The sequence below is a fragment of the Heliangelus exortis genome, chromosome 14, assembly GCF_036169615.1.
Source record: "Heliangelus exortis chromosome 14, bHelExo1.hap1, whole genome shotgun sequence".
In the NCBI taxonomy this organism is placed as follows: domain Eukaryota; kingdom Metazoa; phylum Chordata; class Aves; order Apodiformes; family Trochilidae; genus Heliangelus; species Heliangelus exortis.
In genome coordinates, this window is record NC_092435.1 from 14,983,810 (window position 1) to 14,997,509 (window position 13,700).

General features: G+C 46.6%; 1 protein-coding gene across 1 annotated transcript; it reads left to right on the forward strand.

Moving 5' to 3' along the window:
- Window positions 1–3,350: 3,350 nt before the first annotated feature.
- VBP1 (VHL binding protein 1) lies at window positions 3,351–13,176 on the forward strand. Its single transcript, XM_071757492.1, has 6 exons — window positions 3,351–3,496; window positions 7,687–7,811; window positions 8,738–8,804; window positions 9,262–9,360; window positions 11,019–11,157; window positions 11,950–13,176. Exons 1-6 carry the CDS (start codon window positions 3,404–3,406, stop codon window positions 12,018–12,020), a joined length of 594 nt encoding a protein of 197 aa, XP_071613593.1. The 5' UTR covers window positions 3,351–3,403; the 3' UTR covers window positions 12,021–13,176.
- Window positions 13,177–13,700: the final 524 nt, after the last annotated feature.

Below are 13,700 nucleotides of genomic sequence, written 5' to 3' on the forward strand. Positions count from 1 at the left end.
AGCTGTCTGATGCCAGTTTATTCAGTATTAAAAAAGGAGAAACAGCCACAAAGTATATCCTGAAAACTTTGTAAGATACCTTCTTTCTAGTCTCGTTCAGACTGTTTGATAAATTAAAACACGGCTTTCAGATTTATCCTTAGGAAGACAAGATTGCTTCCCAACCTTCTCTCTGCACAAAAGCAGGGCTGCTTTTTGCCAACGTGTTCCTTGGGTGCATACTGGGACACAAAAAAGGGCAGAGCACAGTGGTTTAAATAACAGTTCATGACAGAGGATGCTGTCAGGGCTTTGCTGGCTCAGAACTTCTTCTCCAAGAAGACACTTGGAAGACAGAGGTTGTTCTTGAGGGTAACTAACAGCCCACAAGAGTTGTGAATAATAGTTGTGAAAACACTGAAGAGATGTATATAAATGTGACCTTCCCTTTTGTTTCCTTCCAACTCGTTTGGTCAGAATCCTGTTCTGAATACTTCAGAGGGCAGATAACTAAGATGTCACTCCATGTTTGCTGTCTGAACAAGGAGGAAGGCTCCAGGTACACTGTGCAAAGCTTTGCACATGGTTGTACTGAGTGGGTCATTCATGCCTAACTGTTGGGACTTCATGCTGCTTCTGTGGGATCACACCCATAGGATAACTCTGAGGGGAATTTGGAAAGGTTGATTGTGTTAGGTCTGATGGACTTGAAAGTGTACCTCTTCTTCAATAACTGGGGTTTTCTAATGTTCTCTAGATACAGCTTGAATTTGACTCCAAGAACTTATTGAACTGAATTATTTTGGTCTGGACATGTACTAGAGAAATCTCAGTTCTGTGCACATAGTGGTGGAATCCTTGTAGGTAAAAATTACAAATGGACTTTTGTTTAAAAACAAACCTACACACAAAAAAAAACACAAAAAAACCACCAAAAAAACCCCTTTCTGACTACAAGACTGAATACAGGGTGTATCCCCATCTGGGTTTTTTGCTGTGTGGCAGGGAAGGTGGGGTTACAGTTAGAGTAGTATAGTATTGCACTGTGGATCGGTGCTGAATTTGTACATAAAAAAAAAAAAAAACACTTTTGTTTTGGGTAGTTTGTATTGTAAGGCCAACATCTAAAGGCACTGTATCAGTCATTTATTTCCATTTAAAAGATTATATTTTTGAGCAATGGAAACTGTACATGTTATCATTTATACATTACTGGTAGCTAGGAATTTAGAAAACCTGTTGCTATTACTCTGAAGATGTATTTGACTTACTGATAATCACTGCATCATGGCTCAGAATCATGGCTCAGATTCTCATCTTTTATTTAAGGAGATTGTAGTAACTGGTACAGTTACAGCAGGAATTGTAACATCAAGTCTTTCAGTATATCTCAAATGCCTATCCTTGTGATTAAGTTTAAATCCTTTACCAAATATTTGGGTTGGAATTTCAATGTTGGAGCAATGACAAAATAGGTGCTGGAACAGATTTCCCTCACCCCAATCCACACTTTATTTATTTAATAGGTCTTGTTTTGTATGTTTTTCCCCATAACAGGTTTGTGCCTTTTATTGGATATTTATTTAAAAGGAGCTACTATAATTTAGGTTGTTCAGGCTTTTTTTCAGATGTGTTCTTGTACAGCTGTTCCTTTACATGAGTTCCTTCATTTTATAAGAATACAGAATGTGTGGGAAACATACTAGCCACAAACTGGAAAAAAAATTTTGAGGGTTTATGTTCTATGAATTCATAATTTTTTAAAACGAAGCCTAAGCACAAGACTGGCTGTGTTGATATTTTAATTGTGGAACTTCACAATTTGTTAATACACAAACTGTTTGGTTTTTTTAAAAACTGCTCATGTCCAGTTATTTGATGAAACAAGTTTTGGAAAAAAACAAAAAATAAACTTCAGCACATGCAAAGTGTGTGTGTGTTGCTCTTTCCTGCTCTTTTCTCAGGCTCCCAGGGATACCCCACAGCAGCTGAGTGAGGAGGCTCCCCTGCTGTGTTCCTCTTCTGCATCTTCTACACGAAAGCGGGGGAGGGAGTTTTTAGGCTGCCAGGTAGGAGTGGGGGAATGGATTCAAACTGGAGGAGGGGGGATTTAGATTGGAAATTGGGAAAAAGTTGCTCACCATGAGGGGTGAGACCCTGGCACAGGTTGCCCAGAGAGGTGGTGGAAGCCCCATCCCTGGAAGTTTTAAGGCCAGGTTGGATGGGGCTCTGAGCATCCTGAGCTGGTGGGAGGTGACCATGAACATGGCAGGGGGTTGGAACTGGATGATCCTAAAGGTCCCTTCCAACCCTGTAACTTGCCCACTGCAGGGGGCATTATGCCCAGGGTAGGTCACTGCCTCAGCTGCTGGGTTTTCCTTGGGTTCAGTTTTCCCTCGGGAAGCAGTCACAGGTTTTTGGTGCTTGGAGCTGTGGGTGTGCCATGGGGGTGATGTTGGGTTCTCCCCCCGTCCCAATGGAGTGGGGCTGAACACAGCGATGTCTTTGGCCATCCCCTCACTCTGTGACCGTGGTGTCAAAAGGCCAGGGCCGTTTCCATGGACCTGTGTGTTATTTTTTTTCATGCTGTACTGATTGTCCTGTGGGGGTGTTCAGTGCTTGGAGCTGCTCCTGAGCCTTCCGAGGAGCCGGGAGGGGTTTTAGTTTCGGGTTTATGTGCCCGATTTAATTCCAGATTTAATTCCAGGGGCTGGAACCCACGTGTTGGGATCTGATCTCTACACTGGAATCCTTGCAGAGCAGGGTTTTTAGAGCCGCTTTTTTAGCCGCGGTTCTCGGTTGGGAGCCCCAGCGGATCCGGGGCTGTGTCCCTGCCCGCCCGAACCTCCTGGTGCTGCCAGCACCGACCTGCGCGGTCCCACACCCCGAGTGGGCTCAGGGGCCGAGCTCTGGACTCTGCCAGGAGCGTGTGCAGGGGTGGACGGGGCGGCGGAAATTCCGCTGTACGAACCGGAACCGTCTGCTCGGTGACGGAACCACGAGCCTTTCCCGTGGGGTCCGTCACACCTCGCGTCCCGCGCTCGTTCCCTACAACGGGCAAAGGCGGCGCAGGGGGACGCGGGGCTGTTAACGCAGCGGCTCTGCCCGCAGGACCCCTCGGGTCCCGGGTCCGGTGCCGGTACCGGTCCCGCGCTGCCGCCTCCCCCGGACCCTCCGCAGCTCCCCGCGGAGACAGAGCGGAGCTGAGCCCCGCCCCCTGCACCCGCCCGCCAATGGGAGGTGCCCTGAGCGGCCATCGCCCCGCCCCCCGTTCTCCTCCGCCTATCCGATTCTCCTCCGCCTGCGCGTCACCGCGTCACTCAAACCCCGGCAGCCAATGGGCGGAGAGGCGCTCGGCGCTGACGCCCGACGCAACGTTCCCGCCTCCCGGCGAAGGCCGCGCGCGCACCATTCCTTCCCCAAGATGGCGGCGGCCACCAGCAGCGAGACGGGGAGCGGCGGGGTGGCGGCGGGCGAGAAGCGCGGCCCCCTCGGCATCCCCGAGGCGGTTTTCGTGGTGAGCGGCGGCTCCGCGACCCGGGGGGTGCCTGGGGAGGGGGGCGGGGGATGCTGCGCTCCGGCGGCCGGGCCCGTCCCTGTGAGGCGGCACCTGCGGCGGGGCCGCGGCCTGGCGGGCGGGCGGTGCCTGAGGGGGCGCGGGCGGCGGGGAGGGCGGTGGGGCTGCTCCCCAGAGCCCGCCCGCCCCTCACGGCCCGCCCCGACCGGGCTGCGGGGCTGAGCGCGGGATGCCAAAGCGGGGGAGCCGGGGGGCTCTCCCCTCCTTTCCCATCCCTCCCAATCCCCTCCTCTCCCGCCGCTCTCCCGGGCCGCCCGCTCCCAGGGTTTGTTCCACGGGCCCTGCGGCCTCCGCCGGGCTCGTCCTGAGGCATCCCCGCTTCTCATCCCTCCCCACCGGGCAGGGTCCTGAGCGCCGGGGGGCGGGGAGGCGGCTGCTTCGCCCTGAGGGGTGAGCTGCTGTATTTCCAGGCTGTCTCGGTGTTATTAAACACGAATGTGCTTTGTAGCCAGCTGAAACGCCTTTTTTTTGAGCCTTATCGCGTTGTTTCAGTGGCCGACTCGCCTGTCGGTGAGGAGCACGTTAGGAATGAGCCCTCCCTCCCCTCTACATCCCCCGGGTGGCTCCCTGTGAGGGTTCCTCCTGCACAAAGCACAACTCTCAGCACTTCCAGCGCCTCTCCCTGCTTCTCCCCTCGCAGTCCGGTGCTTGGTTGTTGAGCAGAACCATTCTCCAGAAGTGACTGGTGTCCCACTGAGTTTCCTGGCTTATCAAAATAAAAAAAAAAATAATTAAAAAAACAGCCTGGCTGTGGGCAAACAGGCTGGACTTGTTTCTCTGACAGCAGAAAGTGAGGTACCAAGCATTTAGTGATTCTGTTGACTTGTTGAAAAGAGGAATTCATCCACTTTATGCGTTGATGCAATGTCAGAATTCCCTGTTGAGCACTCCCTGCTCTGAGCTGGCACTCGATGTCCTCTCTTGATCACTGCTTTAGTTCATCTGATCAATAAGTATTGATCAGACTGGCTGCACCTGGCTACCTTGGTACCAGCTTGAAACAGGGGACATCTGTTCTGAACACTTTGTTGTGCTGCTGTGTCACTGGCATTTTCTTGGGCTTTAAAGTCCCCATTTCTGATCTCTGTCTGGGATAAATTGATGTCCCTCCTGTTCTGGTGTCCCTGTCAGTGTTACCTACATGGTGCAGGTTCTGACCCTGCAGGCACAGCGTGTTTGCCTCCAGCACAGCCAGATCCTGCTGTTTCTTTCAGCTTCTTTAGCAGTTTTTGGTTGTCAGGTGAATCCTGCTGGGATGTGAATCCGTGGCTGCATTCCTGCCTTCCCCTGGGGGACACTTAGACTGGAGTGAAAGGAAAGGGTCACTGTGATGGAGGAGGACCCGTGGTGTGTGCTGAGCCTCCAGAGGAGGTGGCACCTGGCAGGGAGCTGGGGATGACATCCCCAAGGGACACTTTGAGGGTGTCTGTCACATCCCTCATTTTCATGCTGGTGGCTGCTCATGGGTGGTTCCATGTTGTTCTGTGTCTGAAGTATCTCACATGCTTTGGGAGAGTTCTGGGGGCTGTGGTTTAGTTCTGTGCTTTGCTTCAGTTCTTCATAACTTTTGGTCTGGCTCTGAAACCCACTGAAGTTCCCTCATTCTCAGTGTTGAGAGGTGTTGTGCTCAGATGTCTCTGCAGAGGAGATCCTCAGGGGTGATCTTGGAGCACTTGGATGTAGATGTTAGGATGGAGTTTCTTTTACTCAGCATATGCTGAGAAGTTTCTGTTCTGCCCCACAAATTGAAAGCATCAGTGTCCTGGGGGTAGGTTTTAGTACCAGTTTTGTGGGTTTTTTTTCTCCCCAGAAAATAGGTGTCTGTTTCAGAACCATGATGCACTACCACATGCTACATGCTCACTGTGAATCTGTCTCCAGAGAGTCAGAGAGATTTACTTTTACTTTTACTTTAAATCTTCATGCAGTAGAGGCTCCTCAGACAATTGACGTGGGGACTTTTTCTTGGGCATTGCCCCTTTGGATTCCAGGTGACATTCAGCACTAACTCAGGTTTTCCCTGGAGTTTAGAACCCATTCCAAACAGAACTTCCGACTCTGGTTTGTTGGGGTTTTTTTGAGCTGTTGTCCAGATGTCTCCCAGTGAGATGTTGTTCTTCTGCCTTCTCTAGCGTGCACGGGAGTGGGAAGGTGAGGATGCAAATCTGGAACTGTCCCTTTAGACACCTCTGAATATTCCCCTAGGTGCTGATGTGCCTGCAGCTCTTCATTTGGGTCAGCACTCCAAGGATAAACACAGGAATGTGAATTCCTACTCTGGTTCAGGGCTTTGTGTTTGAAGTTTGCAAAGGCTGCCCTACCTTTATGGGGTCCAGCAGTGGTGTTTTGTCAGTGGGTTTTAATCTTAAAAAGATAGAGATGAGTTTTGGCAGGTCCTTGGAGATCCTGGAAGGTAATTCTGGAGTTGAGATGCTGTGTGATGCACCAGGAAGCAGGGAGCCTGATGGCATTTGTGCCCACCTCACCTACAAAGGGACCATGCCTCAGCCTTGCTGTGGGGTGAGAGGGGCCAGAAGCCCAACCAGCAGGACTTGGAAGCTGCAGGAAACCTGGGTGATAAATCTGAGCCTTCCTGGGGCATCGTGTAGTGGGAGGAGATCAGCAGTACAGGGGGGCCTGGAGTCATTTCTCAGTGTCTTTGTTCTAGGAGGGCTTGGGTTCTGTCTGATCTCTCTGTACCCAGAGGTGTTGGCTGAGGTGGAGCTGGGCTGCCAGGCAGTGTGTGGGGTGAGTTGTTGCCCACCTGCTTTTTCCTTCTGTCTTGAGTGCTTTACAGGAGCAGAACAACAGGTCCCACAAAGTTTCATTTCAGAACATTCCCAGGCCTCATTTCTACAGCACTTGCCTGAATCTGATCCTTGGGGTTTTTTTTATTAAAGCTTCTCTAGAGGCTTCAGGAGGAAGCAGGAATGCCTCTTGTTAAGCTGTCTGAGGTAGCTCAAGGTGTTCCTCAGGCAGTTCATCTGAAATGAGGTCTCTTGAGTGCTGCAGTACCACCTGGATGATGCTGCCTGCTGAATCCTGCTGCAGAGTTCCTGTTTCTCCTCCAGATTTCCTTAAAGCCAAGGCAGGTGGGTGACTTCTTGCCAGGCTCAGTGATTTCATTGTAAGTCTCTTTAGCCAGGAGAGTTTAGGAGTCATAAGGAAGGCAAACAGCTCTATGTCTGGTGCTGCTTTAGGAGTGTATCCCAGTCTTTTCCTGGTGTGGAACTCCCGGAATGGAAGCACCTTGTTAAAAAGGAGAAGCTGGAGAAGCCTCTGGTGGGCTTCTGTTGAGTTTTCCAGAGCTATGTGGACAAGTAAGGACAGAATGGCCTCAGTTGGATGAGTGTGGTCATCTCAAAGCAGGTAAATGTTGTCAAGGTCACAAAGGTGTGGTTGCTTTCATGAGACTGAGAGTGTTGCCCAGAGGCAGGTGAACACTTCCAGGAGTCTGGAGGAGGCAGCTGCAGAGGTCAGTGGTGTCCTTGCCTGCTCAGGCCTGGCTTCTCTGGTGTTTTTTCCAGGTGCTGGCAGGACTGGCTGGAATTGTTCTCTGGAGGCTTCCATGGCTTCCTGCTGACTGGAGAAGGAGCTTTGGAAGAGCAGCAGCTGGTTGCTGCCCCAAAGCCTGCCTGAGCAGATACCTCTGTTTTTTTCTTTCTCTGCCACAACTTGCTTGCTCAGGCCATGATTCTTTTCCTTCCTCAGTCTTATCCTAAATAGCTCATAATCTGCTTAGCCACAGGGAAGTGTTATCCCTGCTCTGCAGACAGGAAACCAAGGTTTAGCCATGGTCCAAGGACATCCATCCCTCTTGGGTGACATTTGACATTGGCCAGGACTTCAAAGCACCTCTAACAAGGTGCTGGAAAATATGGGTAGGAGATCATCCTTGCACCTATTCTGTAGTTCCCTACTAAAAGAAAAAGAAAAAAAAAAGGGGGGGGAAGGGAGAGGGAAGTGAAAAGGTGACTTGAGAAAGGAAAAAAAAAAATATTTTGTACATCACTCCAGAGAAAAAGAGGTTTGTTTGCCCATGGATCCCTCTCACCATAGATGAAAGCATGACTGTGTCTAGGATTGCTGTCAGTTCTTCTAACACTGAGGGTTTCTTTCTCCCCCTAAAGGAAGATGTAGATTCTTTTATGAAACAGCCTGGAAATGAGACAGCAGATGTAGTTCTTAAGAAGCTGGATGAGCAGTATCAGAAGTATAAATTTTTGGAACTTAATCTTGCTCAAAAGAAAAGGAGGTAAGTCATAATTTTTGCAGAAGTGGGAAATGTTTACCATAGTTCTATTTAAAAAACCACAACTATTTAAAATAAATATTTAAAAAGTAATAGTTGCAGGACTTTCAGGAAAGCCCAGCTTTTTTTTTTTCCTCAGAATTACATGCAAAAGAATTTACAGTGTTGCTGAATTGACCCTCAGCCTTTAAGGCCAAAAAGTACTGCTGTCATCTCTTAATTTTGTCAGCCTAATGTCATTAAGAATCCATTTCTGTCCAGTGACTGTTGTATCAACTCCTGGTTTAGTCACCTCCTCTCTTCAGCCTTGATCTGAAGTGAGAGGCAAATTTTTAAAAACTGAAATCAAAGCTTCAGGTGATATTTTACTTAAGCTTCTTTTGTTTAGAAATATCCCTCCTCCTGTCCCAAAGGAAGGCAGCCTGGAAGGCTGGGGGGGGGGGTGGAGGGGATGCCTTTGATTCTGGAGAGAGAGCTTTTGTTTTAACAGGACCCAGTCTTGTAGCTCTGAACTGTCAGAATAGTTTGTGGCCCTCAGAAGAAACACACTTCAGGTTGTTGGTTTGGTTTTTTCTCCTACAGTGGTTTTTATCTGTATTTCTGCTGAGGTTTCCCTTGGAAGAGATCAGAAATATGCAAAAATCTGCCAGTGTAGCAAAGAGGCATCTGGTACTGGTTTTGCTCCAGTTATAAAGCTGGGTGTGTTGCTCAGAAAACCAGTGAGCCTCACTCAGTGGGATAAGAGGTGAAGCTGCAGCTGAGGTGTCTTTAATTACCATGTCTTTCAAGTCTGCATTTTTAAGTCTGGAAAGATGTTACGAGTTTCAAGTTTGAAAATGGAGGTTGGATTGTGTAATAAAACTGATCACTTGTGTAGGAAATTTTGTGTCTCTGTCAAATAATAAATTATGACTGTTGTTAATTCACAGGCTAAAAAGTCAGATTCCTGAAATTAAACAGACATTAGAAATTTTAAAACACATGCAGAAGAAAAAGGTAAACTATTTTGAATATCTAATGAGTATGAGAAAAGCTAACTGCCTTTCCACCCTAACAGAACACATTGCAAGAAATGTTTTGGAGAGCACACTTAATATGCCTTTATAAATATCAGAATTGTTTTTAAAGGTATGTAGTACTTTTTGAAAGCTAGTTAAAAAAAAAATTAATGTTTGTAATGCAAGCTTCACTTTTAATAGTGTATGGATTGCAGCCAAGTGTTGACTTTGTCTCTGTTCTTTATAGAGATTTCTGTATAATTTTTAAATACATCTTTTTAAACTGCTTTATCCTTGGAGCTCTAACTTGAAGTAAAATTCTGTAGAGTTCTACTAAAGTTAATACTGTATCAATGGCAAAAAGTAGAGAAGTGTGCTCTTTACTGTAAGTTTTATGTCTGTGACACAAGTTTCCAGTGAAAATAGCAATTTTAATTTTTATCATTTGTCTTAAGGATTCCACACATCCAATGGAAACCAGATTTTTATTGGCAGATAATCTCTACTGCAAAGCTTCAGTTCCTCCTACAGATAAAGTTTGTTTGTGGTTGGGGGTAAGTAAAATGCAACTTTTCTCTGAAACTTTAAATCATTTACAAAAGGCTCATGAAGGACACTGCTTGTTGCTCTCTCCTCTGCTCCTGGTGGCTCCAGGTTTATTTCTGCCCACTTGTGGAGCTGTGGCCTCTCAGCAGGGCAACCTGTCAATCCCAAGGTGTTAGTGAAGGTTTTGTGTTTGATTCTGTTTGGTGCCTGGACAGTAAGACATCAGAGAATTGACATTTTGCTGGATTGGTCCTTCCAAAAAAAAATTCCTGAATGGTTTCCTTACCACTGCCTCGTGGATCAGGTAACCATCCAGCATTGCCCTGGGATGGGCAGCAAAATAACTCAGTTTGGCAACTGGCTTCCCATCTGCTGTTACTGGTATTTAGCATCTTGCTTTCCCTTTTCATGCACAGTTAGGGAAAGATGGGATTTCTGTTCCTGGCAGGTACCTGCCTGCATTTAGAGTAGGATTTGTGCTAAAGTCTGGAGGGATCAGCTCAAGAGCACAGGTTTCTAAGCACTTAAACCACACCAGGTTGGGATGTTTTGTGTTCAGGGGCTTCCTTCTATGTGGAGATAAGCTGGTGGTGTTTATTTTGAGACTCCTGTAGCCCAGGTGTTCCCTGTGTTGGCTGCCAAACAAAACCCCTTGGTTAGGACAGAAATGTAATTGACACATGCAGCATCCAGACTGATGGGGCAGTTACTCCCAGCCTCTCCTGCTTTTTTTCCTATCCTAAAAAGAGAAGATTTATCTGATGCTGCTTTCAGGAGACTCTTAACAATTCACAAACATGGACTTCAATGGAGCATCCCAGGTTTATTTTGTAACAGAATATCAGAGCAGGTTCATCCTGTTGATGGTTCATACAGAAAAGCTGTCAGGAATGCCACAGCCATAAGCACTTTATTGTATCCAGGTGTTCTTGGCCTTCTGCTTTGATCCTCCTTTTTGCTGACAGTCTGCAGTTGGGCTACAGATACAACTGTTACTGGGGAAATAATGCTTCCAGTTATTTTAGAAGAAGAAGAAGGATTTCTCTCCCTCTTGCAGCTCTGGGTAGCTCTCCCTGGGATCATGTCTGATGAGCAGAATGTGCTCAGCACACAGTGCTTGAGTGGGACAGAGCTTCACTGCTGCTGCTTCCCTTGGTGCTGCTCTTTTATCTCTTCCTGTGGCAGCTTCTTAGGGAGATAAAGATTTGTAGATTAAAAACCACCCCGGTGTGGGACAGGGCTTTTGTACCTGGATCTTTAAATGCCTGCAACACTTCTGGTTAACAACCAGTGCCATTAATCTTGAACCCAACACAAAATGTTTCTGGAGTTGTGTGAGTGCTGGGAAAGGTGAAGAAGGGGGAGATGAGATACTGAGCCCTGAAAGGCTGAATGCAGTCCACAGAGAGAGAAACCCCTTGTTGCTTAGCAATGGGAAGAGAACCTTTTAAAAGTCACTAAAGGGATTTATTTGCTATGTTAGTGAAGTGGTGGAGGCCTCAAGTGGATTCTGGCACTGCTCATTCCTAAAGCTTGTTCTCTTGGCCTGTCAGGAGCCTTTTGTTAATGTGATAAGCAAAAGCCTGAAGTAAGCCTGTTAGGGCTTATTCCTTACAATGCAACAGTAGCAGCCTTTTTTTTTTTCTTTTTTTTTTTCCTTTTTTAGGCCAATGTGATGCTTGAATATGATATTGATGAAGCTCAGGCTCTGTTAGAGAAGAATTTGTCAACAGCCACAAGAAACCTTGATCTTCTAGAGGAAGAGCTGGATTTTCTTAGAGATCAGTTCACCACTACAGAAGTCAGTATCCTTTCTGTTTCTTTGTGTGTCAGCAGGTAATTACCAAGTTCCTGGCAGATTTTTATCTTCAGACTGACTGACCTGAGGGGCTTAACCTCTGCCAGCAGTGAAAGGGGATGCTGTGTTTGCAGTGCCCAGCTGAGGGTTGCTGGGTGAGATGCAGCAAAGCTCCTGTTGGGGGCTGGGTCCCCAGGAAACCCACTGGAGGATGGGTGGGTGCTGAGGGATGGTGGCCAGGAGGCCATTTCACAGCCAGGTGACTCTCCCTTCCCTCCCCAGAGCACAGCAGTGTTGTTCTTCAGGCTCCTGCTCATCCTTCAGCTGCCACTGGCATCTTCTCCCAGCAGCACAAGCTTGGAGCTGGTGTAGGCATTGCCTGACTTTTTTTATCTTTCTTTATACTATCATGAAACACCTCCTAGGGAGCTGTTTGGGTTTTTTTAAGCTTCCTACTTCAAAACTATTTCAGTGGTGAGGGTAGATGTCAACAGAAGTGTGAGATTTTGTAAATGAGGGCCCAGCTTCTTGTTTTTTAAAGTTGATTCTTAGGATATCTTAGTGCTGCAAGAACCTCTGGATGCCTGGAGTAGGCAAATACAGCATGTTGACTGCAATCAGAGAAGAGCTGTAAGTACAACTAACAGTGGTATTCCTGGGTGTTGTACCCTTGCACCAGGTCAGCTCTTTCATTAAAGGGTTTCTGTAAGTGATGTGTGGCCAACTCTATAACTTGCTTTCCTCTTTTTTTTTTAATTTTCTGAATATTTGATCTGTTTCCTTAATTCCACACCCTCAGATATGGCTAGAGTTTATAATTGGGATGTAAAGAGAAGAAACAAGCAAGACCCTTCTAAAAACAAAGCATAGTTTTGCCAGTTTTAAATGTGGTTTCAATTTCCAAATATTTTTTATTTAAACACCCCCAAAAATTCATTCTTAAGGGACTGAGTTACTTTAAGCATTTCAGCAAATGGTAAAATATATAAAAACTGATGGTGAGCACCATTTTATTTATTTGTAAGCTCAAAATTTGGTTTCATGCATGCTTCATGAGATGAATTATTTGAAAAGGCACCACCCAGTCCAGCAAAGGAAGTAGTTTTTTGATCAGGCCAGTCTGTCATAAATAAATTTCTACCTGACAAGTTGAGGGGCATGTGTGAAATGGAGCTGACATCTTAGCAGGGTCAGGTAATACCAGGGTTTATTTTTTCATCTCTGCACAGCTGATGGAGTCACACTCACCTCGGGCTGGGAAGACATGGCAGCTGTAATGGTCTAAGAAACAGAAAAAAAATATATATATACAGTGAAGTCTTGGATTTTGTCTCAGTCAGTTAATTGGCAGCATCAACCTGCAAGCATTCCTGGATATCCCCTTTGGATAAATGTGTTTGGAATAATTATGGGTTAGTTAACTGCCTGTTACTGAACTCTCAGCACTTTACATACAACAGTTTGTGACTTTGTCTTCAGAGTGGTGAAGGGAGGACACAGCACAAGCCATGTCAGGGCTGCAGGTGATCTCACCCCCTCCTTTTTCATACAGTGCACACGCTGCTTCCTTTTGCAGGTTGTGTTCAACAGGGACCCCAGAGTAGCCTGTAAGGAACAAACCCCCCATAACCACCCCTTAGACAAGTTGTCCACTTCCAATGTCTTAACACTCACAGCCTCCCAGGTGGTGAAACCTGCATCAGATGAGGGTGGGTTACTGAAGCATGACTTCTGGTGTTCACAGCTGGAATTATTTTTTTTTTTTTTTTTTAATTTTATTTTTTGGTTCTTCCGAAGCCTTGCAAGATTGTTGCCTTTTACCTCTGCAGTTTCTTTCTAAGATGAAATGCTCAGTGGTGATGTCAGTGGCTAATATTCACATTCTGTGACTGAGAATACAGGTTTTGCTGCAAAATAAATGCAACTGTTAACTGTTTGATCTTCATGTAAGAAACAATATACCTGTAAATTTTTTGTACTTTTATTTCATGATATTAAAATAGTAAAACTAAACAGTTGTGGCAAACACCTGTTTTTGTCCATCTTTCTTTGTGGGAGAAAGGCAGGAATCTTATGTGTGATATTTTTTATTTTTTAATTTTTTTTTAATAATGTTTCCCTCCTTTAACTGGGGTCAGGGGGATGAAAAAATTCAGTCGAAGCAGCAGAGCTGAGAAGCTGCTGAATCCTGGCTGGAGTGGAAGAGGGAGTGTGAGTCAGCAGTTCTCAGCTGGTGAATACCAGCAATGGATTTAACCACACTGTGGCTGCACAAAAAGAGCTGCAGGTCAATCCTTACCCCTGATCCTGGGGCAGCACCCGGGCTGGGCTCCTCCCTCCCTTTCCATACCCGGTGCCTTCAGGGGCAGCAGGGAGATCCCTGGGAGCAGGGATCTGCACCCAGCTGCAGGTGGGACTGCTCAGGCTGCTTCTCTGCTTTTTAAGAGCATCATCAGCAACAGGAAAGGCAGCTGCAAACACGTCCTGATTTCTCTTGCAATTTTCTCTTCAATTTGGATTTAATGAGATCCCAACAGGCTGAAGCCTCCC

What these genes read in the sequence shown, in the direction of transcription:
- VBP1 (XM_071757492.1), top strand. Translation starts at nt 3,404, where the DNA reads ATGGCGGCGGCCACCAGCAGCGAGACGGGGAGCGGCGGGGTGGCGGCG. An exon ending in TCCCCGAGGCGGTTTTCGTG is followed by an intron (nt 3,497 to 7,686) that starts GTGAGCGGCGGC and finishes CTCCCCCTAAAG; the next exon opens with GAAGATGTAGATTCTTTTAT. An exon ending in AAGTTTGTTTGTGGTTGGGG is followed by an intron (nt 9,361 to 11,018) that starts GTAAGTAAAATG and finishes TTCCTTTTTTAG; the next exon opens with GCCAATGTGATGCTTGAATA.